Source organism: Tetrao urogallus (assembly GCF_951394365.1).
Source record: "Tetrao urogallus genome assembly, chromosome: 2".
Taxonomy (NCBI): Eukaryota; Metazoa; Chordata; class Aves; order Galliformes; family Phasianidae; genus Tetrao; species Tetrao urogallus.
Window position 1 is genome coordinate 62,522,681 of NC_136814.1, and position 25,534 is coordinate 62,548,214.

The following is a 25,534-nucleotide window of genomic DNA, read 5'->3' on the forward strand; positions in this document are numbered from 1 at the left end:
TTTAAATACAGATAAGAAAAAATAACCAAAAAATTGAGGCATATTTCTTATATTACTTGTGTATGTGTGTCTTTTTACTTCTAGGAATTTCTGTGAATGTTTATCAGCAAGTTGTCTATTTTTCTGAGGGGAATTCCATCTGGGTGAAAGGAGTTTTGGATATGTCTGATATATCTGACCTAACACTCTTTTATACTGGCTGGGGCAACATTACATCAATCTCAGTAGATTGGCTTTACCAGAGAATATACTTTGTCATGAATGAAAAGGTAATGCTCCGGGGCATTGTTATTTTCTTATTTCATTGAAATAAATCCTACAATTTATCTTAAATGAGAAAATCTGATTTATAAGTATCATGCACAAAATATAATTACAGAAATAGATTCTAAACTTCAACCCACACATTCCACATTTTAAAAAATCAAGAAAAAGAGGAATCAGGTCATATTTAAAGCAAGCAAGCTACAGAGAACACCTTGTCTAATTTTTCTCATCGGGGCAGAAAAAGCCTTCCTTTCAACTGCTTTATTTTTAAGACCTACTTCATACCCATCCTGTGCCCGAAATGAATGACTTTGTTCCTGTAACTTGTTTCTCCATCTACCTTGTTCAGTTCACACTCTTCCTCAGGAAGGTGACATGTGATAACTGCTCAGAGATTATAATACTTTTCACAGATAGCAAAAGAAGTTTCAAGAGAGAAAGTATTTCATACTACTGATGACAGCTGAGGGTACAACTGCTTCAATCTGAAGCATAAGCATAGATGGCAGCCCTGCACCTGATTCCCTTTGTAAAGCATCATTTACATAATGGCCATACTTTACATGTACCTTTGGGTTTCTCTAAAGTTAAAGAAAGCTGCTCTAAATGATCAGTGGGGTGTTTTATTTATTTGTTTGTTTGTTTTTTTGTCTAATTTTTCACTTGCTGCTCATGGAGAGGGAAGCTGGAAGAGCAATAGTGAGACATTACAAATGCAGCTGCAGACAAACAGACTGAAAGCAGAACTTTCTGAAGTTGCTGCAGCTTAGAGAAATCCCTGTTACAGAAGTCCTATTCCTAGGACTGGAAGAACACTTTCTTCCCTGTTTTCCCTTCTCTAATAGAACATTTTCAAAGCATAGTTTTTCAAGTACTCCAGATTCAGTCTTTTCCCTCTGGGAAGATGACTGAGAGACAGCTTTCAGGGTAAGCTGTCATGGGTGCTTTTGTGCTTGTTACACTGAGCAGTGAGTTGGTGGGTGACAATACAGAAGCTCAGAAGGACCTAGGCTTGTGGTGTTTTGTTGTTGGGTTCACCTGAAAGAATCTCAATTAGCAAATGCCCTACACATCTCCAATTTCTCTTTTCATTCCCCAGATACACGTTTGTCAGTTAGAGAACTGCACAACAGCTGAAGACGTCACTCCTCTTTATGTGACATCTCCTAGGAAGATTGTAGCTGATCCCTATAATGGGTAAGTGTCCTCCTTTGAGACCTTTGGTGTCAACAGTACTCTAAAACTCCTCTACTTTTCTTCAGTTCATTAGTCATCTGGTTCCTGTTTCGAACTCTTCCATTACCTAAACAAAAGTGCAATTGCAATAAATAGCAAACTGGAAAACTTTTGGAACAAGAGCAATACTATGCAATATTGTTTCTGCATTTTCTTCACTGGGTTATTAAAGGAGATTAGGTGAGTCCCATGTAGAAAATTGATTTTTAAAGTTTGATGCATTTACAAATACAAAGCTCTTTGTGTCTTAAATGTTCATAATTAATACTTGAGGTATTAAGAAAGAATATTCTCTAGTATTCTGCCAGCCAGATTCCCAGAAAGTAAAAAATAATGTGCTTAATTCTCTCAGAATGCATATATGTATGTATATAGCACCAAAAGTATTTTGCCCTTGTCTGTGTGAAGAGACACACATCTCTGAGCTGTGAATGTATCTGTGGCTCATCTCAAAGCTCTTGCACTGTAGTTATTTGGGTCTGTTTTGCTCCATGGCCAGGTATATTTTCTGTCTTCTGGAAGATGGCATATACAGAGCAAACCTTCCACTCTTTCTTGAAACTGCCTCAGCAGCTTCACTAGTTGTGAGATCCCACGCTTTGAGAGACTTCATGATCAACTTCCAGTCTAAGAGACTTATTTTCTTCAACAAAACAGAACAGGCCTTTGTGTCAGGTTTTCTTGATGGTTCAGAATTTCACACTCTGCGCTCACACGTGCCACTTGATGACATGGAGAGCTTTGTTTACGAAGATAACATATTTACTGTCACAGATGGCCGGGCAGTCTTCCATGAGGAGATCTCGCAAGTGGAAAGTTCTAGCTTCAATGAGTATGTTGTAGATTGCAGTTTGGAATATCCAGAGTATTTTGGCTTCGGCAATTTGCTTTTCTATGCAGCATCAACACAGCCTTTTCCTTTACCAACTCTTCCTCGGCTTGTCACAGTGCTTTTTGGATTACATCAAGCAGTGGTCAGCTGGAGTCCACCTGAACACCCTATTGGAACCAGTGAGTTCAGCTGTTATTTCCTGGAAGTGTAATCCTTTTCTTTCCAGAGGAAAACTGGTTTTCCTGTTCTTGATGTTGGGCTTTAGTGATTTCAAAAGCCAGGAAGTGTCAGTTTACCTCAATATGAAGAATTTAACTCAACATTTGTCAATAAAATAACTGTATTATCTGCATAAATTAATAAAACGTTATATCGGTGAATAATTGTCCTTTCACTTGCAAGGGATTTTAAGCAATGTTCTATATTAAGTATGATATGCAGTGACAGTAATGTTAGTTGATATCACACAGGAAACGCATGCCAGTGATGCATTGGCTTTAATCAGTGCTATGGTCTGTATCTTCTGTTCATGTGTATTTAAACAGTGCTATGGTTTAATCGGGCAGGCAGCTCAGCACTGCACAGCTGTTGTCTCACTCTCCCACTCCCAGTGGGATGGAAGAGAGAACTGGGAAATAAACAACAAAGTAGAACTTGTGGGTTGAGATAAAAAACTATTTAGTAAGACAGAAAAAAAAAGATTAAAAAAAATAGTAACAATAATACATATATATATACGCACACAAAACAAGTGATGCACAATGCAATTGCTCGCTACTCACTGACAAATGCCCAGTCTACCAAGCAGAAACTGCCACCCTTTTTTCAGGGTTTTTTTTTGTGTGATGTAATGTATTATGGAATATTCCTTTGACCACTGTGGATCAGCTGTCCTGGTTCCTGGTTAACACCAGAAAATTACATTTTTGGAAAAATTCTGGTTCTTCCAATTTCATCCTTCATGGGGAATTGAGCCACTACTTTTTGTCATAGAGTGGAAAATATAAATTTTCAATTTATTTGTTTTCTAATTCCTCTGACACTAGCATTTTTAAAATGAGTCTCCAATGTACAGTTTTCTCAGAGAATGCATATCTTCTCTCTGATGTAAATATGAACAAAACTGTTTGCATCTCACAGGTTGGTCTGCTTGGCAGAACTGGACCTATGATGTGAAAGTGTCATCTCAAAGTCCTTCTGAGGAAGAATGGGTCGTCTCAAACATTACTGACACCAGGTTTACCGTGAAGGATCTGGTCAGCTTCACGGAGTATGAGATGTCAGTCAGAGCTGTGTCTCCTGCTGGTGAAGGACCATGGTCAGAGCCATTTAGAGGCATGACATTTGAAGAAGGTGAGAATTTCATTGTTACTCAGAAGGAATGAAGAATGAGCTATGCGTACATCTTTTCACCTGATGAAGCCCCTTGCTTTGAGCAAAGACTGAAAAATGAGGGGCACAAGAAGGTCTATCTTGAAGATATTAAAAATTATAGGATAATTACATTCACATTTAGTTAAAGTAGCAAGATTCTCAGACTGCAACAGGATTACATACTATGTATTTATCATTAATATTTATTTATACATAAGTATGTATTTACTAATGCAAATATACTGTTGAACATGCTTCTTGATACATGGAGGGAAAAGCAAAAACAGTTATATGAGGGCTGCTCTGTCCTCTGTAAAGCACTTTCCTTAATAAAGTAGTTTGAGCAGTTTTTGAGGAGTAGTGACAGTTTATGGGAAAGTGTAGGCTCACTGAAAGCTGAAAACTCTTGGGTTTAGTGCAGAGGGATATGGGTGTGTGTATAATGTCTGAGATTAGTATATTTCTGGAAAGTATTTTGAAACCTAGTTCATAACCAAAAACTTGTGTCTGAGTGGAAAACATTTCAACTGAAGGGAATGGGCTGGCACTTGAGATCTAGGATGATTATTGCTTGATTTCAGTCAGAAGCATCCAAACTTGCAGTAGTGTTTAGGTATCTAATAGGGTTTCAGAATATCTTGCTGTTCTGGGTCTGAAAGTGCCCTGAATTTCGAACCTCCTCAAATTATTGTATTTTCATGCCTGCCGCCTTTGTCCATTATTCCATAGGGCAAGACAGTTTTAACTGTTTGCTTTTGTAACAATTGTTTATCAGTGTGAACAACCTCAGTTTTCTTTCTTTAAAAGCTGAAGAAGAACCATACATATTGGCAGTAGGGGCAGAAGGGCTCTGGAAGCAGCGGCTAGATAGCTACGGGCCAGGAGAATTCCTCCATCCTGATATTAGAAATATTTCAGGTAAATACTATCCAAACTGGGTGCTGCTACACACCACTGTTATAAGGTCTTCATAAATTTCATCAACGGAACTGAAAGAAAAGAGTTTTCATTGCAGCAGTGCAGACTTGAATGTGCAGTGAAACAGCTTCACTGGAGCCAAGCCGTTGAGTACATCCTCTTTGTTCTGCTTGGTGGGTCAAATTAGTTCGCAGTGAAACCCTACTGATATCATTATGGTTCAGCAGAGCTGAAATCAACTCTCTGAACCAAAGGGTTGTGCCTCTAGAATCCTGATAGATGTCATACTTCTATAATCATCACCATGATATATGTAAAAATTTGTGATTTCTACAAGAAAGTACTTATCTTCATGTTAACTAAGCCTAATTGTTCATTTGTATTCATTTTTAAAATGTAGAGTGTCTGATTTCATTTACCTATCTGTATATATGTATATTTCATGTGCTTGTGAAATACTAAACATCTTCCCTTTTTCCTTCAAGACCTCGACTGGTATAACGACACTCTATATTGGAGTAATTCCATGGGGAAAGTTCAGACCTGGTCAATGAATAAGAAAGAGGATACCATTGAGAATGTTTATGTGCCTGACATCAAAAATGCAAGAATGCTGGCCTTTGATTGGCTGGGACAATGCTTGTATTGGGCTGGCAAAGCAAATACGGTAGGGTAGAGTTGCTCTTTAAAAAATAAAAATAAAAAATTGAAGTCAGTATGAAAATCGTAGAACAATATTTGGGTAGAACAATATTTACTTCTTGCAATCAGATTTGTATTTGCTATTGCAATATACTGTGAAGAGGCCTTCGTTACGTGATTTTCCAGAGTTATAAAAAAGTTTGGGGCAAAATGTTCACAAATACTGACTAATGGAGAATACTGAATTTTTGGTGCAAAATTAGTAAATCAAATATGCTACCAACAGTTTTGTAGGATTCAGCATTGTAAAAATGAGTGAAGACAGTGAAAAAGAAGGCTGCCAAGTCCATTCCATCTAGGAAGGATGGACTTTATTTTGAACTTCATATATGTAGCAAGTTTGGCATAATTTGTTTACACAAAAATTTTCAAGTTAGGCTTCTGTACTGTGATATTTTGCAGAACATTGCAGTTAAAAAATAATTACAATTGCACTTTGTACACTCTCATATCAGGAACATTGACATGTGAATTATTTAAAAGGTAGTTGACTTCAAAATTGCAGTGCTAATTTATGCAGTGCTGTCAAATTATGCCTTTCATTTCTTCTAAGTGCAAAGTCAGTAGCTGTTTTAAATACTGGAGCTAGAAGGCCAGATTTCACACTGTGTTGCACCCTCATTTACACTTGTGAATAGTGAGTAAGAAGTGGGAGAGAAACTTTGTCAGACAGAAGGCTGCTGAAACTCAGAAAGCAAAGGGGTATAAATATTTCAGCTTTTTCTTTTGTTAATATCTGGCAAACATTAACTAATGATTTTGCCTTGCTGTTCTTGCACTTTGAACGCAAAAGCTTAGATGTTGAAGCCTTAGGCTTCCATAAACTTGTAATAAATGGCTGTGAGAAAGTCACTGAATTGATCACGGATGATAATGTAGGTGTGATGCTAAAAGCAATTTTTTTTGTCCTTAGATATACAGAAAATCACTGCTAGGAGGCCATATGGATGTTGTGGCTCATGTTGTATACGTAGTGAAGGATCTAGTGGTGGATTCAGTGAATGGCTATTTGTATTGGGCCACAACATATACAGTGGAGAGTGCAAGACTGAATGGAGAGGAGTACCTTATATTACAAGAGCATCTACAGTTTTCTGGCAAACAGGTGACTACTGGCTTTATTTATTTATTTTTATTTTTAATGTGATTTAGTGATTACTCTTGAGTATAGTCAGTGTTTGTGATTGTTACAACCACCATGTTAAAATCAGAAGAAAATCATGCTTTTCTTGCAGTATTGTTTTGAGAGCAGGGTAAGAATTACATCATGTAATACCCATACTGTAACTGTTGATTTCGCTACTACTGTGCCGGTGAGGATGCCAAAACTCACACTGGCAATCCCCATCCTGACTGCTCCTGCTCCTTGCATGACCAGAAGAACAAGACCTGTGTTTTGGGGACCCTGTATCTTGAATTTCTCTTCCTTTTCCCAGTCTTCTCTTTCTCCTTTTGCCCCACTCAGCTTGGCACACCTCCCTTTGCTGCATCCTCTTGAGAAGTTCCTGGTGGCTGAGAAAAGGCTGTTGCAGAGGAGGGTGACTCTTCTGGGAGGACGGAAGGGACTTTTTATAAGAGTGAGAAAAGCTAATATAAGGGTGAAGAAAAGTATGGGAGTTGTTTACCTATATTAAGGTTGGATAATGCATTTGATGAAGGCATAAGCTGGTGGAGTGAAGAGACGCCCAGAGCACATAAAAGACCTTGCAAATTGTCAGTGCCTATTAACTCCCCCCTTTCCTAACTGGATCCCATCTGATGTGCTCTGAGAGAACTCTGTGCTCTTCTCAGACAGCTTCTGTCTCCCTGCTAGCCTCTTCATATCTTTCTTCTCCACTCACCCTTCTCTGATGTCACATCAAGGCATTTCAGGGCTCAATTCACTGTCAGTTCATCACAGACCATTCTTGCTTTCTCTAGACCCATCTTGATGCTGCCATCATGTGGGATTTGCCACGCCAGGGACTTGTCCTCATTCTTGCAAGGTGGGATTCAGAGTTGCCAGTACAGCCAAGGAACTCAGACTGGATGTTTAACTTACGAATAGATCTGCCAGAATCTTTGCAGTTGCATATATGTACTTCCTGCCTTTCGTTCCCTCCCTTCTCTTCCATGTGTAGCTGAGATTAAAGTGATAGATGACCCAGTTTCCTGGCAGAAGGTCCTTTTATTGCTACAGTGGGGACAGGAAGAGTCTGGGAGTCAGTATTATGGTAACTGCAGAATTGGTGAAGCATGTAAAGTTTGCTCAACATTTGAGCGTCTCCTAGGAAGTCAGACTGAGTGACCATCCTCTCTATTGCAGTTCATTAAATCTTTGGAATCTCTCTCAAAGGAAAGCTGAATGATCCCCTCTTTCAACCACAGACTGTGTGGGGTTTCACTCTGTCCAAGGTAATGGGGTAAGCCATAATTTGACAGAAGACATCATCTCAGATTCATTATTGCTGCAAAAGCTTTAAGGCTCATCTTTTGCTTAAAAAGCCTTTTAAAAAAATTCCATCTATCCTACAAGTTTTGTTCCTGTTTTTAACTCAAGACAGACTCTCTATTAAAGAGAAACTGAAACTCTGTAGATCTATGTTTCCTGACTAGCCTTATATTATTCCCCAGAATATTTCAACCTCCTTCTCTAAAAGGAGAAGAGACTGGTGTTTCCTAGATTTAAAAACAAACGAAAACCCCAGACAATTTAAAAAAAAAGAAACAAAGCCCCACAGCAATGCAAGTACAAAACAAAAAAACCTACAACACCTTATACCTAGATTTTATTTGGTCTCTGAAAGGTGATTAATGCTTGGAAAGTCCAGCTGATCTCATGAGTCTCTGCTGCATTCAAGCTGAGAGAGTATTTGTTGGGGAGAGGAAACCTGGTTCCGGTGTGGCACATGGTTAATGTGTAAATCTGAACACACAGGTAGTGAAAGATGCCTCCACAGAAACTGGCTAGTATGGACTCTCTTCATGTATGTCTTCATGTACAACCTCAATAGCACACTTACACTTCTCATGTATCTTCTGGCTGATGTGTTGTGACAACTTGCATTTTAGCCTAAGTGACAAAAGTTACCTTCCCCTCCTCTTTTGACTTATGGCCTGTTTCTCTGAATCACCTCATTGTAACCTCAGATTTTTTGTTCTCATCTTCAGAGCCCTTGGCAGCAGTAAGACTGCCTATCTGTTGCTGTCACTTTTTTCTGCACCTTTCTCTGTGTCAGTGATACCAGCCTTCAACCCTCCACTTATTCACACCTCCTACAAACAAATATCTCCTGCTTCTGTGCTGCCCCTACTCTGTGCACTGACATCCTGAACTCAACCTCCTGCTGTGATGAACACAGGAAAAACGCCAAGTAAAAATATCTAAAGGGAGCAGTGACCAATTGTAATTGATGGATGATTATTTATTAAAATGAAACCTGGAATAAGCTCATCAAAAAGGCAGTACGATGTTGCTTAGTGGTGAAGTTACTGACCTGGTTGTCACTGTCCCATATAAATAAGTAAATATGTGTTTTTACAAGTAATAATGTGTATCTTCCTGAAGCAGTAGAGCCCTTTATCATGAAAAGAATACCTTCTTAGTATTAAAACACAGGCGTATTAGATAATTGCTGTTATGCAACAGTTGGAGCATGCTTTCTATGTAAGTGTTTCTTTCTGGAACTTACTCATTTCTTCTCTGATGAAGAATTGCTGTTCAGCTGGTCAATACAGTACTGTCAGCAGTATATAGCTGCACCTCTTTTAGCATGAAATGTGAGTAATGGGACTAGAATATCACTACTGTAGTGACAATAGGTGTCCTGAACAAGTATGAAAGCAGAGTTTGAAAGTCCTTAGGCAGGAACTAGATCACTTTATGACAATTATTTTATTTTGCAATCAGTTTAGCTGGTGTGCATTGGTATAGTTTGATGGATCTTGGCAGAGCTACTCTGGCTTGTTACTATTTAGGATCTGGCCCAGAATATTCAAAGCACTTAAGTAGTTTACACTGTACAATATGGCTGGGACAAAATAAATTTATAGGGGGTAGCGAAGATCACAAGGGGCACAAGCACAAGGGGCCAGGACCCTGTAGATCTTGCCTTTTAATGTTGCTAGTCAAGAGGCATTTCAAGTAGCTACACTAATTTTGCACCTTGTGATGTGAAATTACTTTGCATGGTCACAACTGCATATCATGCCCAGTAACTCCCATGAAATGGAAAAAGTCTGTCTGTTTTTGAAGCAGAAGGGAAGGGTGGTGTTGAATTACCACCTAACCCCTGAATATGAATAGTATATACAAATATTTATTTCCCTTTTGTTAATGGTGATACTGGGACCAGAAGAAAGAATGGTCTTGCCTGTGGGAAAATCTAATAGTTGTAGAAAGAAAAGATTGAGATGTTTCAAAAACTGTGGTAGGTTCAGGAATATGTAATTCAGTGACACAGATGGAAGAATAGGTATATGCTATAAAATATAACGCTCTTGGTTAAATATGCACTAGGGCACATACATACTGTGAGGTATTTTTAACAGCAACAGGAGCAATCATTCAAACCTTGATTTCTTGACATACAGTGTCAACAGAAATGTGTCAAGAATGTGATTACATAAGGACAAACAGACAACGAAGTGATATAGCATTTGCTTTCCTGTCATCATCTTCTGTGGTTTATTAATGAAGAGTTTAAAAAAAAAAGGTGCTCCATTTACATTCATAGTGAAAATCTAACCTTATAAAAGAAGAGCTACAACTAGTTCTTGGATGCAAAATTTGGGTGCGGGAAAACAAGCTCAGAAAGGCCTCCAACCACTTGTAAGCTGTGCTAATGATGTGGCATGGGCTGAACTTGATAACATGTAGCAGACGGACTGGGCGGAAGCAAATTCTTTGTCACTTACAGAACAGATTACTAAATGACTGATTTCCATTATTTTGCACATAGTGTTGAATTTATATTTTATTGCAAAAAAAAAAAATTAGAAAGCTTTATTTTGAATATTAAATCACATTTAAAATGGATTTTAAAAGTTCTGCACCTGACTTAAATGAAGGTGAAATATTGAAATAATGAATAGTAGGATTGCTTAATTTTTGCCCCGAATCTTATTTGATAATACATTATTTACTAAAATGTAAACACTTGAATTTCCTGTTTAACTGAATACAGCCATTAAACAATGCATGTATTTTACAGAAGAAGTGCAACACATTAAATATTCTGTGCCTAAAATCAAAGCTAGAAAACAGAGGCAGAAGATCTGAAACACTTCTTTCGAAAAGCAGTTCTGATTTTCAGACTGAATATCAACCATCTGTTTCAGACAAAGAATATTAAAATACCAGAGGTGTTTTGGAAATGTTGATAGGTTGTTTCACTAATCACTTGATACACTATTGCCATAAATCCAAAGCACTCAAATGCTCTAGGAATGAATGCTGTGACAGATGCTCATAAAATGCAATCTAGAAATCATCAGCTGCTATAAATAAGTGCCCACAAAGGAGGTGATTGTTTTCTAGCATTACCTCTTTTCGTATTAGAATAAATGTTCATGCTAATAGTGTTATTTTTGCCAACAAAGAGCTGCACAGAATGCTGTCTGCACAACACTGGTGATCAAAGGCTTCTACCACTAAAGTGAAAGTGTGTACAAATTGCTCTTTGTACTTACCGTTTCTTAGGTGGTTGGTTTAGCTTTGGATCTCACCTCTGGTTTTCTTTACTGGCTTGTGCAAGATGGTCTGTGCCTAAACCTATACAGAATTTCTATTTGCAAAGAGAGGTAAGTGAATAGTACAGGTGAGAAACTATTTTTTATTTTTATCTCTTTTTTTTCTTTGTAGTATTTTCTTTAAAAAAAAAAGGTTGTTCAGTGCTGAGCTCCAGTTTCTAATTACACTGTAAGAAGAGCTGATGATGACATGCAGATAATAGAAAACTATATGTTGAGATAGTTAACAGAGTCGTACAGTAAGAGAAACACAGTAGGGATGCTCAGCAGAAATGTGGTCATATTCATTGATTTTTAGACTTAGCTTTGGGAAATAATCAGTATTAATTGTCAGATTTACCTTGGCATTTACAACACCTGATGGCTTGCAAGTGACTAGAGCTGCACTTGTTCGTCTTGTGTGGAGTTTAAGATTTGAATTGACACTACTTTCTCTCCTGAGCAATCAGTGTGCAGTAGGCTTTCCTCTTGATCATCCTGAATGTGAAACAACTTCATTATTCTTGAAAAGCAGTTTAAAAAACAAGACAAAATAGAACAAAACTTTGTTTATACGTGAACTAAAGTGTGTGTTGATAAGACCTTGAGAAAAATTGTATTTTTACATATGGGCCACCCACATCATGAAGAAACTATTTAGCAGGGTTGATTAGTGGTAGCTCATGAGAACATATTTTTGCTCCTTTTCATATGGAGAGTGTTACCTTTTAACAAGCAGGAAATTGTACCTTGTAGATTTAATTGAACAGTATCTGTATTTACATATGTTCATAATGTTGCAAGCTGGCTTTGAGTGGAATCAACTGAATTTTCTGACTGATTTTATACTCACTGTCATTAATGGTAAACATTTAAGGAATCAAAATGTGTTGATTAGTTTTAAGTAGAACATGCATCTCCACTGGGAACAAATTGGGAGTTTTGAATCATCATCTCTGGCATGCCAGAGCTGAGAGAGTAGAAGTAACCCATCCTAATAGACCTGATGGTGTGTCAAAGATTTTCCAAATTTGCTTTGGATAGCATATGTTTAAGTCGAGAGACATTTCTAAGATGGTAAAATGACACCTCCTACAATATATTTAATCTCTTACTGAGAAGATAAGTTGGGATCAAAAAGGACCTGTATGTTTTGGCACGAAGTAACTAGACAAATTAAATTATCAGTGACATCAATGGAGGAAAATGTTAATAGACTTTAATAAATAATAGAAAGTTATCAGGGAAACTAAGAGGGTCAAATTCATCTAGGAACCTGCTATGATGTAATAGAATGAATCTCAGGCTGTGAAGTGGTTTAAGTGGGATGGCTGAGAGATGGTGGGCTGATTTTTTTGAAATAGTCCATTTTCTACATCCATATATCAGAATACTAAACCACTTCAGAATTCATTTTTTTAATGAAATCAAAGGAATGAGGGATTTGTTTTGTGGGTGATTCTCCAATGTGCTGTTCTAGAAAGTGTTGTGCTGTAGAGAACTTCAAAAGTTTTTGATTTGTTTTATTGTCTCCTACATGAGTAGTAAAAAATTGAATGATGAGAAGTTTATTAATTTATAAAACACTGCATAAATGCTGTTCTCATTACTCTGTGTGTTTGCTGATTTCATATATGTTTTTGCAGTTGTGGTAATGTCATAGTGAAAGAATTCTCAGGATGGAGTATTTCAGAGGTGTCTCAGAATGCACTTCAGTATTACAGTGGTCGTCTGTTCTGGATTAATAGGCTTAAATTCATTACAACTCAGGAAGTCAACCAGAGTGTTAGTATTCCCTTTTCAGAACCAGCTGAGTTTGCAGCCTTTACCCTTGTTCACACATCACTTAAACCTCTGCCAGGTAATTCATTTTTTTAATCTAAACCCATTTTATTAATCTAATAAGTATTGCTTCTCATTTCCCACTCTTAAAATTATGTATCCATTTAGCTAAAGATAAGAACAACAGCAACTTGATAATAAATATACTAGGCTATAGCTGGATAATGTGCAATTAGAAAAGGTGATGACTATGGCTAAAAAGAATACATAATGTTATTATTCATAGACCATTGTTTCTATTTGGTGATAAATTATGGGGTTTATTTGTAGTACCTTAAAGTTTTAAGTCTGGTTTTAAACTCTACTTATTGATAATATTATTTACATTTCTTTCATTATTTCCTCTCTTCATGAGCAGGAAATTTCTCTTTTACACCAAAAGTGATTCCAAGTTCAATACCAGAATCTTCTTTCAAGATAAAGGGAAATTCTTCAAGCTTTCACATCATTTGGAGTGCCTCCACAGATGTGCAATGGGGAACTGTCTTTTACTGCGTGGGATCAAGTGTTTTACAAATGAGGGTATTCAGTCAATCCCTCTTTATTATCTACATGTATTACTTGATCTAGCTTTGTCTACTTTTAAACAGATCCATGGTTTCTTTCTTCTTCAGAATTTAGGAGTTGATTAAGCAACCAAACTAAATACAAAGCAAATACAAAGCAAGCTGTTCTGTTCCTCCACCACTGAGGCCATCACTGGAGGAACATGGGCTTAGCAGTAGCTCTGGACTAGCTGCTGGAGTGTGAAGTGGCAGCTAAGGAGTTAGCGGGCCCAAAGATGTGTGAGAAAAACTTTCACAGTATCTTAAAGACAGAAGTGTCCTCCGAGATGCTAGTGGAAAAGCCTTTGACTGAATGTGAGATCTAGCTTTCTTGCACACTGCATTTCAGCACATTTGGCAAGTTGTACTTTAAATTCAAAGGGCAGATTGCTAGCAGATTGGTGTGCATTATGACAAGAGTTGATAAAACAATGATCACTCAGGAGGAGCAGTTCTGTCCTGGTTTAGCTACCAACTTGGAGAGAAGAATTTAGAAAACAGAATGCATTTTATTTTATTTTATTTTATTTTATTTTATTTTATTTTATTTTATTTTACTTTACTTTACTTTACTTTACTTTACTTTACTTTATTTGTTCACAGTCTTTGGAGAGCGAACGGTGCCTCCATCCACATGACTTGACAGTTCCATCCTACAAAGTTGATTGGCTGGAACCATTTGCACTCTTTGATTTTAGTGTGACTCCATACACATATTGGGGCAAGGCACCAACAACGTCTGTGTACCTTCGAGCCCCTGAAGGAGGTACTTGCATTTCAAATCCTAGTCATAACCTGCAATGAGTACTGGAACTGTGTGTCTGTCTAAGGTCTGTGTCAGGATGTAGAAGCCTGTCTAGAGTGGAATGAGCAGCTCCCAGGGCTAGTCAGCCATAGGCAGACTTGTAAGGACACATTCCTGAACATCTTTGCTTGGAAAAGTGAAGGCTCCAGGAGAACTCATTGCAGCCTTCCAGTACTTATAGGGAGCATATAAACGGGAGGGGGAACGGCTGTTTACATAGGTGGATAGTGATAGGACAAGGGGGAATGGTTTTAAACTGAGACAGGGAAGGTTTAGTTTAGGAGGAAGTTTTTCGCTTAAAGGGTGGTGACACACTGGAACAGGTTGCCCAAGTAGATTGTGGATGCCCCATCTCTGCAGACATTCAAGGCCAGGCTGGATGTGGCTCTGGGCAGTCTGGTCTGGTGTTTGGCGACCCTGCATATAGCAGAAGGGTTGAAACTAGATGAGTATTGTGGTCCTTTTCAACCCAGGCCATTCAATGATTCTATGATTAGTCCAGAGGAGATGAGTCTCTGAACCAGACTCCAGGGTTTTTGAATCTCTCAAAGCAGTCTATGATTTAAAGAGGCAAATTTTGACAAACTGTTTTCCATCACATACTTCAAATTAAAACAACCCAGGACATTCCATGATTCTATGATCTTTGGCAATTATCTGTTGCACACATAAATGCACTCTGTTGTAGCAAGCGAATTTGGAAGAGCAAGAGTGTGATCATATACCCACCATGACTATGAGTAATACAGAGAAATTGAGATCTATTATGATGATCATCAAAGGCTGCATGTGATGTATCAACCACTTATTAAGTTTTTAATAAATGTTATGCACTGTTTAACTGCATTACATTTTGCTCTCACGTAGGTTAAAGTCAAGACAACTAACATATAATGCAGAATAACTGGTGTACTGAGAAAGCTTATGAAGTGCAGTAGGTTTTGAAGAGAATAGGAGAGGGAATAGGGCTCATTCTGTATTGTGATATACATGGCACTCCATAGTAAGCTACAGGATTTTACTAAATAGATATTTCCCAATTGGAGAGCAGGAGTGTATTTACCTGTATCTTTATCTGTATTTCTATGTATCTTTATCAGATACATAACTGTTGATGAAAGACAGAAAGGAATTCCTGTGAAGTTTCGGATACTCTAACAACTCTATACTTGCTATCTGTATTTGCCAACATTAAGGCTGTCAAGCTCAGGTGCAAAACTAGAAGTGTTAATTACAAGCTACAGGTTCTGTTTTCATATAAGTGTTTCACTGTGTTTTTTATTTTTCATGCAGTTCCTTCAGCCCCTGCAAACCCTAGAATATATGTGTTGCATAATAATATACATGAAAGTGAAGAGAAAGTCCTTGTGGAGTTCAGATGGGACAAACCTGAAACAGACAATGGAGTATTAACGCAATTCAGAGTTTACTACCAACTGTTGTATCAGAGTGGTGCTGCTGACACTCTCATGGAGTGGAATGTGAGCGATGTCAAACCCACTGTATTGATCTTTTCAATCAGAGATGTGCTTCCTAGGCTCACAGTCAGGTTTCAGGTATGAAAAAGTTACTGAGCTTATTTTAGACGTTATCAGTGCATATTGATGTATCTGTCTAGGAGATGGTGTAAGGCTTGTTTCAAGAATTTGTGGCTTTTGCTTGACTGCAAAGCTGAAAAGCAATACTGCTTTATAAATGCAAAGACTTACTTAATATCCATAGTAAAAGATTTTCATATTAAAACTTGCTAGGTCATGGTTTCTGTCATGATAAAAGGCTTAAAACATAATGAAAGACAATCATAAAATAGAAGCATGGAAGTGTGTAATAGGCTGGCTATGAGTGGGAAGAACGCTGTGTTGTTTGCAATATCAGCAGTAGGAAAGTACTTCATCCTGGGGAAAGAGACAAGACTGCCTGGCTTTCCTTGTATCCAGTTGATAAATGCAGTATGAACTGTCACTCTCTAGGCCATGTCTTAAAATTTTCTACATAGTCATGGCAAAAATCTCAGCATAGACTTTGAACTGACCAGCACAGCCTTTGTCAAGCAGAACACATGCATACATTCCTTGCTGAGCTGTCAGGGGGTTTGGTTGTCATTTTGTCATCAGTTATGATGTTCTATACTGAAATATTTTATGCCACTGTTTAACATACAGAACAATCTCCTGTCTCACAGGTGCAAGCTTTTACATCTGTGGGCCCAGGACCTATATCTGATATAGTACAGAGGAATTCATCAGGTATGGATGACTTAGATGTCAGTTTATGGTTTCTGTGTAATAGCTGGTGTACTCAATCATACACATATTTGATAATAAATAGTCCCTTAAACACAGATTACATTTGTTCCACACTGTGGTAGACAACACAGAGGAGGTTGCTGAAGCTTTTAATGGAAAATTACTGGCACATTTCTTATCATTAGCTTAAATTTTGGGAATTGCAAGTCTTTTCTCAGAAGTATGCTAGATTAATTTTTCTAAGCAGTGTCAGGATAGCATGGAACGGTAGTCTTCAGTCTGTTATCTGCATAAAACTACAGTAATATATGTTGCTTACAAATGGGTTGTGAAAGGTATCCAAGAAAGTTAGATATCTATTAGGGATCATAGATTATTTCTAATTGGGCTGTGAAAGGTAATTAAGAGAGCAAATATATTTTTACTTGGCTTAAAGTTCTTAGCTAAGCATCTACAATGCCATTGAAAAATATTTATAAGTTTGTATACGATGACAAAAATGCAACATCAATCTGTGCATCTGATTATTTATTTATTTGTTTGTTTGTTGATTTGTCTAGTATGCCATATAATCAAATATACCTTGTACAGGGCCATTTGTATTTTGTACTTGCTTTATGTTATATGTTGTGAATGACCACTGTTGCCTAAAATGCTTGGTGTAAATTCTGCTGTGCCTTTTCTTTCCAGATTTTTTCCCTGTCCCAACTCTTCTAACTTCTTCTTTCAACAAGTTGTTTCTTACTGACATAGACAATAATCATACCATATGGGAAGTTCTGACAAATACAAATATAAAGGACATCTGTTATACTGCTAATGATGACAAAGTGTATTACATCCTAGAAGACTCTCTTTTTCTTCTGAATGTACAGAGTACTTCAGAGTCTCAGGTATTACTTTGTCCCTTCTGTTGATTTAAGTAATCTATATAAGAAAATGTGGTCATTATTGTCATTATTTTGGGCCTAATCATGTTTTTGAAGAAGTCAAAACATGATGCTGAAAACAAAGAAAAAGCAGCATGATAGCAAATTACATTTATTGGCAGAATTCTAGAATCATAGAATCATAGAATGGTTTGTGTTGGAATGGATTTTTAAGATCACCTAGTTCCAACCCCCCTACTATAAGCAGGGACACCTCCCTCTAGAACAAGTTGCTCAAACCCCCATTCAACCTGGCCCCAAATGCCTCCAGGGTAAGTGTGTCCACAGTTTTGCCAGGCAACCTCTTCCAGTGTCTCACCACCTTCACAGTAAAGAATTTCTTCCTAATATCTAGTATAGATCTACTCTCTTCCAGTTTGAGACCATTTCCCCTCATCCTGTACCACATGCCCTTATAAAAAGTCCCTCCTTAGTTTTCCTGTAGGTCCCCGTCAGGTACTGGAAGGCCGTTATGAGGTGTCCCTGGAGCCTTCTCCAGGATGAAGAGCTCCAACTCTCAGCCTGTCCTTGTAGGGGAGTTGCTCCAGTTCTCTGATCGTCTTTATGGCCAGACCTGCTCCAATAATTCAATGTCCTTCTTGTGTTGGAGGCCCCAGAACTGGATGCAGTACTTCAGGTGGGGTCTCCTGAGAGCAGAGGAGCAGAATTACTTCTCTCGACCTGCTGGTCACAGTACTATGGATGCAGCCCAGGACACTGTTGGCCTTCTGGTCTGCAAATGTAGTGGGGAAGGCTGAAGTGGAAAGATACAACTTTCTTAATGACTATCAGATCATATGAGATTCTCCTATGGAAGAGATACTACTGGCCATTTCTAAATATACAATGCAAATATGTATAATATAATAAAATTGAAACTGTCAATTTTCTTTTGTCATGTGTAGCAATTGGAAGAGTCCTGAGTATGCCATTGGTAAATTTTTCCTATTAAACATGTATGATTTTACCAACATCTGCTTTGTTCACAAGGTATTTCAACAAGTATTTAATTTCAAATTCACACATAAAATACATTTTTTTGTATCAAACAAAGTTTAATTTCATTTGATTTCTTTCTAATTTTAAGCGGAAGCAATGATTGATGTTAGTGAGACAACAGTTTTTGTTTGTATAAAGATATTGGAAACTTCATCCCACCTGTTTATGTTTTGATTTCTACTTTCCAAGTAGAAATGATTTGGGAAGCCAATCTGATTTGGTAGTATCCTAACACTGGGTGGGAAAATTCTACTCTTAAGATTCTATTTTATTTTTTCTTAAGTTTTTCGAAGACATATTTCTTCACAATGTCACAGCCATCACAGTAGATTGGATTGCAAGACATCTCTTCGTTGCCCTGAAAACATCATTGAATGAAACTCAAGTATTTTTTATTGATCTGGAACTCAAGACAAAGTCCTTAAAAGCCTTGAACACACAGTTGAGTAAACATAATTCAACTATATCATCTCTACGGTCATATCCTTTTTTAAGGTAAGACACATATTACTGAAAATTTCTTTAAAGTATGGTGTAACAAGATTTACATGAAGAATTAACTCATAAGGACTCAAAAGGACTTTTAATACGAGGTTTTTACACTGTGTATGTCTCATAAACTTCTGGATGCTCTTCTATTTGTGTGCTACTTGAACTTGGACATATCTAATCTTAAAAATGTCTATGTTTGAGTAAAAGTTTCAAATAACATTTAAATCCTGAATAACCATTACCATAACATCATTGCAACCATTTTATCCAGAGCATTCCATTATTGTGACCTTCCATTCAGAAAATTTATCTCTGGACATATGCTGCTTTACTTACCTTGTTTTAAATTGGGAGGTTTCTGATTGAAGTTACTTTCAAAACTGTATTTAGGACTGTTCAGATTGAAGTTTTTCTGTTGTAAGCAATGCATTTTATTTGGTAGCCGCTTGTATTGGATTGAAGAGCTTGATCATGGCGGCCGCATGTTTTATTATGATATACTGAATAACACCACGTACCACATTTTGGGATACAAATCAGTTGAAGAAAAGATGAGGAACTACTGCAACTGTAACGTGGCGGAAGCAGAGCTAGGAAGACCTATGAGTATAGATGTATCTGACATAAAGAAACCCCAACTGCTGTTTATCAGAGGAAGAGATGAAATATGGGCCTCAGATGTGGATGGTTGCCACTGCTGGAGGATTACCAAGATACCAAGTTTTCAAGGTCTGATTGCTATGTTACTTTTCCAGGTAGTTTGTGATTAGTTCCGTCTCTACTATCAACAACGCGCATTTCAGCAAAATAGCATTTGTGAAGTTCTTTATTTATAAAACTGATTCATTTTTAGGCAAGATGGACAAAACTAATGTGTTTCACGCTTCCAGTTGTGTATCCTGTTGATGTAAACCAGGAGAAAGAGCTGTGTGAGAGTGTTTGCCAATGGAAGTATGTATTCTAGTGAGATGTCAGAAATCTCCAGGTAAAGTCTTTGTAGACACAATGTGGCTGAGATACTGACCCATACTGACTTACTGAGAAGAAGTACTCATCTGCCCTCATAAAATTATTCACTCAGGATTATGCTGAAGCTTAACTACAATATTTTCCTACAGGTACAAAAATTGGAAGCTTGACTGTAGATAACCAATTTATATATTGGACCATTGAAACAAAGGAATACACAGAAATTTTTCTAGCAAATAAAGAAGGCACAAGACACTCGCTTCAGAAGAAAGCAAATCATGAGCTGAAAATCTTAGCCTACAGCTCAGCAATGCAATCATATCCAGGTAGTGGAAATTTGGGTTGTTCTGCAAATGCAGTAAGTTTATTTCAGAGCACGTATTTGACATGTAGATCATGCTATGTGTATTTGTATTTTTAAAAAGGTGGAAATAAGGATTAACTAAGTTGTTGCATGGAAGGAAATGATGGTGATTATTGCATGTGGTTTAATGGATCAGGGGAATAATGAAAGAAAAATTCCTATTTTAAAAGTTGTGTTGAACCTGGAGATTTGAGAAAGGTGGTGAATCCTGAAGCACTGAAAAAGAGCAACCATTGTGTCCTGAAGATGATTAGTTGTCACGAGGTGCTGCAAGAGTTTAGTAATGATCTTTGTCATGATACAGAATTCTGCTGTTGTTCACAAGTATGCAAAGCTGAAAAAAAAAAAAGTATGTTCTTCCAAAGATGAACATATAAGAGCTCTGCTTATTAAAGTGATTTATAAAATAGTGCCTGAGAGTCAATTAGCTTACATGCTAGTAGACTCAGGCTTCACTTACTACTTCTTTTTTGTTGTTTTTTTTTTTAAAGAAAAAATGATAGAATGTAATGAATGAAGGAAAAATTATTTTTAATGCAATTTCAGGATTCATGGTACCTGTAGAGATAATGTTTGTAAGTATAGAGGTTTAGAACAGCTATTATTGAAATTAATGTATTAAAAAATAATTTATTAATTTTTACATTAAAAATTAGTAAATATACAAGAGGATATTTTACTGGGATGGAGTTCTATGGAATGAAACATTTTATGCTGTTTCTGGGCAGCCAACAGTGTTTCTCCTGCCCACAGCTGCTCTGACGAGAGCCCAGGCTATTCTTATCAGTACTTTGGGCAAATTTAATCCCATGTAGTCTGTGTGGGCTTGGCATTGATGCAGGATCCTGGCTTGGCCCTGGTACAGACTGAACCAGAGATACAGCTTATTTAAAGAAATCCAGGCTTAGCTGATGTAGAAAGGGAACAGTTGGTGTTTGGTCCAATGGGACTGTTTCTACCCAGAGATCTTCACAGAGTTATTCTCATTAATGATGGCTTTAAAAAATATATATATAGTGGCATAAAAAGATTTAACAAAGAAAACCAATAAACAAAACAACAAAACAAGAGAAAAACTTTGGACAGAATTATTTGCACAAGTTTAAGAGAAAAGAAAATAAAAATTTTAAAATAAGAAAAAACAATTTTATTTTCTACTTGGTACTGAAAAAGTGATGTTTGCAAAGACCATCTGTATTGACTGACAAGCTTTTTATTGCCTTAGTGATGTGTGCAGGTAGTACAGCTAGTTTCCTTTCATTCTAGCCTATTTAATTGCCATCCAGAGACACAATGTCAGTTGATCATTTAATACATCAGAAGTACTCAGTGAAAATTATTGTCCTGTCACACGTTCTGTGAGAGGATGATTTCTCTTCAGGGTTAGGAGGAAAGGGGCTGAATATGTAGCAAAGGAATTTTTTTCTCAGTGTAAGCACGTTTCTATGGAATTGCCTGACAGAATCTTCAGTTATGAAAATGACTCAGTTCTTTATTTCACCTCGGATTTTTCCCGTGAGATTTTTACTACTCTAAGAAACTATGCACTGTCAAAGAATGAACCTTACATTTATTTCTACCAAATAGTCTTTCTTATTCTCCTTCCCTTATGAGCATGAACCTGCTTTTGGAAGGAGTGACAGGGTTGCTCATTTAGGGAGAAAAGATCTTGACAATGAGGTCAATTGTTCTTGACTAAGGGCAAACAATTGTTCTTGCACTGTCATTTCCTTCCTGGCAGCAAGTCCATTTAGTAAATTTTTAAGTTGTTTTTCAAAAGTTCGTCAGGTGACAAGGGGTTTTTTTTTGTTACTTCTTTTATATTATTGCATGGCATTCTTCTATTGTTTTCTCCATGAAGACTACTTCTTCTCTTCCAAATCATGTCTCCCCATTCCCTGTTGTTACCGTGAACTTTACAAGTGAAAAACTGTTTGGAAGAAAATGAGATAACATTTAATTGCTAGGGAAAGCTAGTAGCTATTCTGCATATTTGCTTTTCTTGTGACAAGCAAGTTTGGACTCAACAGTGTGTACTACATTCAGTAATACAGCAACTAAAGTCCAAATTTCCAAGTTATTTTGGTACCTATAGAAGCATAAAAATATTTTAGCAATTCTGATTTTATCAAAGATAAACAAGCCTTTACTTTGGTTACTGCTATTCTTTTAATCTATACAACTAACCAAATATACTATATCCAAGTGGTATTCTATTCTGCTTCTATTTGTGGAGAAGGTTTTGTGATTATTATTTTCTCATATGAACAATGATAGAATCCCATGCACATTTGGATTGGTCCAACAGTAACTGCTTTTTTTTTCATTTGTTAATGTCTTTCTTAGATAAGAGGTGCCTGACTCCATTACTAAACAATGAGAAACCTACTATCCTTGATACAACAAACACTAGTTTTACGTTAAGCTTACCATCTGTCACAACACAGCAGCTATGCCCCAGAATATCCCAGCCTACACCAACATATCTGGTATTTTTCAGAGAAATGACTAACAACCACGAGAACTTGACCTACCGTTTCTCTACTCTACAGCAAAAAACTTTGGTATGTCTATTTTGGAAAAAAAATGCATGTGCAACCATATATAACAGAATGTAATATTACTTCTAATTATTTTATAAACCATTCTGCAACTTTCTGTCAGGGAATTTTTCTACTTCTGCAAATCCCATACTAATTCTTGTTTGTGATTGGTGTTTTGCTAAGTGGGGGATTCCTTAGCTTTTCCTTGCACAAGCACTCATCTGTGTTTCAACATGTCCTTGCTAAAATCCGGTTGCAGTGGATCTCCAGTTTCTACTTGATAAAAGAGATGTTGAAGTCATTACTAAATAAATACATTTTTAAATGTTTAAATAAATCTTCAACATGTTCAGCAACAGTAAGTCTTGATTTTATGCACTTTGTTGTAGCTCTGCTTGCCTTAGTAATTTTTTTTTGTAATTCTTTTTCAACTTTTCCATTGCCTATTCAAGCACCAGTCATTAAACAGAACATTATTGTAGCCATGCTAATTACACCTACTTACTAATTTAATGGACAGATGATTGGTGTTATATGTGAGTACTTTCTAAGAACACAAGTTTATTATCTGATTTAAAATTACAGGAAATTCAGGAACCTATTGCTGTCATAAACAACCTAAAACCATTTTCAAGCTATGTCATACAAGTTGCGGTGAAAAACTACTATTCAGATGAAAACCAGCTGGCTGTAGGTGGGGAGACATTCGGCACAACTCTATGTGGAGGTTTGTTTCAAATTTTATTCTGGTTTTGAACATAATTCTCATCTTAAGGAAATGTTTGGGTAGCAAGTCAGAAAGTAGTGAAATTTTCTGCTCAAACTGTAACCTGTGTAGATGACCAAATCCATGACCAAACTGGTGAATCTGTAAGAGTCAAAAGAAATATGTATGTTCTTTAATGTTTTCATTCACTGGCCTCCTGAGGAAAGATATACTATGCATAAAAATGACGAAGTTGCGGTTTTTGCCTTGGACCACCTTTTAAATAAATTGTGTTAGTATGGATGTATGATTATATATGTTTAAATGTCTAAGATATAGGCAACATTAAGACTTTTTTCCCTTGACCCGATAGTGTTCTCATAATTACTCTTTCTTAGGATAGCGTAGATATGATTTATTATGAATCAGGCTGAAGAAACAGCACTTCATTTTTATTTCTCTTTGAGTACCAATAGTGTATTTTCTGTTTGTTTTAGTAATCTTGATATGTTCTTCTCAGTCCCTTTCATATTAGAACAAGAAGGGCAGGAATAGCACTTTTGCTTTGAGCATTCAATGTATCAATTAAGGCAGAGAGATAACTGGTTAGGAGTTAGCTTATTATTATTCAGTCTGATTCTTTGCCATTTCAGAGCTGGGCCTGTGCGGCCATAGCAAGACTGATTTATAAAGCCAGTATTCATCTCACATCGTATGTGTGTGTGTGTTATATTACCAGATGATGCACAAGAAATGTGTCCAGGTTAATATCTCTACTTCCTGTTTTGGCTGTGTGGCTTTGCAGGTTTTCCTTTCTGATGTTAAACTGAAAAGAAAAAAAATCATCTGTCTCTTCAGTGCTCTCTTAGATAACTCAGTCATATTAAATACACTTATTTTATTTGGGGCACATTTTCTAGAACAGGAAATGAGGAATTTCTGTAACACTTCTGCTGATGACTTGTGGACTGTGTTTCATTATGGGGGACCTATGACTACTGAGCACATGCTAATTATTCAGCTCCGTGTAACAGGAGACAATTTTGCCTCGCAACTAGGATGCAACTTACTTTGTCTTCTCCTTGTTTTCTTCCATTTATCCTCTGCCCTTTACCTTCACAGTTGTCCTCTCCACCTTATTCTGGAGATCCCATTGCTGAACATAGATCTGGTGCTTCTTGAGTATCCTAACTACCTTACTGACTGCTCATGAAACTGATGAAATTTGGGGTATGCCATAGGGAGGAAAATCAGCTCTGCTGCACTTTAATGTATTTGGGAGTCTTGGCCCCATCTGCCTTGAAATCGAAACAACCCAAAAGCTTTCCTCAAATGCCTGAAGGGTAACTGGAATTTATAGGGAAATAGAGTTTGAACTTTCCTTACTTTCTGAGAACACTACTAGTCTGAGATAGTCTTGTACTTAATTAGGACAGGAAAATGCTTCAGCCCACTCCCTGTATCACTCTCCCTTTTGCACTGTGGGACAGCTACAGTCCCCACTTTTCCTGAAGCTCTCAAGTCCCAGAAAGAAATGCAGCATCTGAAGATATATGCTGTACCTTTGTATATGTTGTCTTACACTGCAGCCTGACCCAACAGAAGTACCTTGCTCAGTAGTTTTTTCTTGTTTTGCATGCATGTGTATATGTGTGGATGTCTGTCTTATATCCTTCTTCATGAGGAGCTGTCTTACTGCTCTTCAGATAATTTTGTTGTTATTGGAGTGATACTGCTGGCCTCATTTGGTGAAAACAGGAAAAACAATACCAAAGATCTATCCATTCTCTGTAGTAAGCATAGCACTTTATTAGAATCATAGAATCATAGAATAGAATCATAGAATCACTCAGGTTGGAAAAAACCTTAAAGATCATAGAGTCCAACCATAACCTAACCATACTACCCTAACTCTAACAACCCTCTGCTAAATCGTGTCCCTGAGCACCAAATCCAAATGGCTTTTAAACACATCCAGAGATGGTGACTCAACCATCTCCCTGGGGAGCCTATTCCAGTGCTTAACAACCCTTTCTGTAAAGAAGTATTTCCTGAT

General features: G+C 37.1%; 1 protein-coding gene across 1 annotated transcript in view; it reads left to right on the forward strand.

The window, feature by feature from the left end:
• The window catches only part of ROS1 (ROS proto-oncogene 1, receptor tyrosine kinase), a gene marked incomplete at both ends in the record, with an annotated part of 70,680 nt that overhangs the window by 14,640 nt on the left and 30,506 nt on the right, over nucleotides 1–25,534 (forward strand). The window contains 19 exons of the mRNA XM_079550711.1: nucleotides 85–269; nucleotides 1,367–1,464; nucleotides 2,003–2,514; nucleotides 3,476–3,688; nucleotides 4,517–4,627; nucleotides 5,113–5,294; nucleotides 6,243–6,434; nucleotides 11,010–11,110; nucleotides 12,685–12,899; nucleotides 13,239–13,402; nucleotides 14,029–14,191; nucleotides 15,524–15,786; nucleotides 16,413–16,476; nucleotides 17,167–17,369; nucleotides 18,688–18,899; nucleotides 19,339–19,625; nucleotides 20,015–20,191; nucleotides 22,576–22,793; nucleotides 23,358–23,499. Coding sequence (XP_079406837.1) covers nucleotides 85–269; nucleotides 1,367–1,464; nucleotides 2,003–2,514; nucleotides 3,476–3,688; nucleotides 4,517–4,627; nucleotides 5,113–5,294; nucleotides 6,243–6,434; nucleotides 11,010–11,110; nucleotides 12,685–12,899; nucleotides 13,239–13,402; nucleotides 14,029–14,191; nucleotides 15,524–15,786; nucleotides 16,413–16,476; nucleotides 17,167–17,369; nucleotides 18,688–18,899; nucleotides 19,339–19,625; nucleotides 20,015–20,191; nucleotides 22,576–22,793; nucleotides 23,358–23,499 — 3,702 coding nt within the window. The remainder of the gene's footprint in view (nucleotides 1–84; nucleotides 270–1,366; nucleotides 1,465–2,002; nucleotides 2,515–3,475; nucleotides 3,689–4,516; nucleotides 4,628–5,112; nucleotides 5,295–6,242; nucleotides 6,435–11,009; nucleotides 11,111–12,684; nucleotides 12,900–13,238; nucleotides 13,403–14,028; nucleotides 14,192–15,523; nucleotides 15,787–16,412; nucleotides 16,477–17,166; nucleotides 17,370–18,687; nucleotides 18,900–19,338; nucleotides 19,626–20,014; nucleotides 20,192–22,575; nucleotides 22,794–23,357; nucleotides 23,500–25,534) is intronic.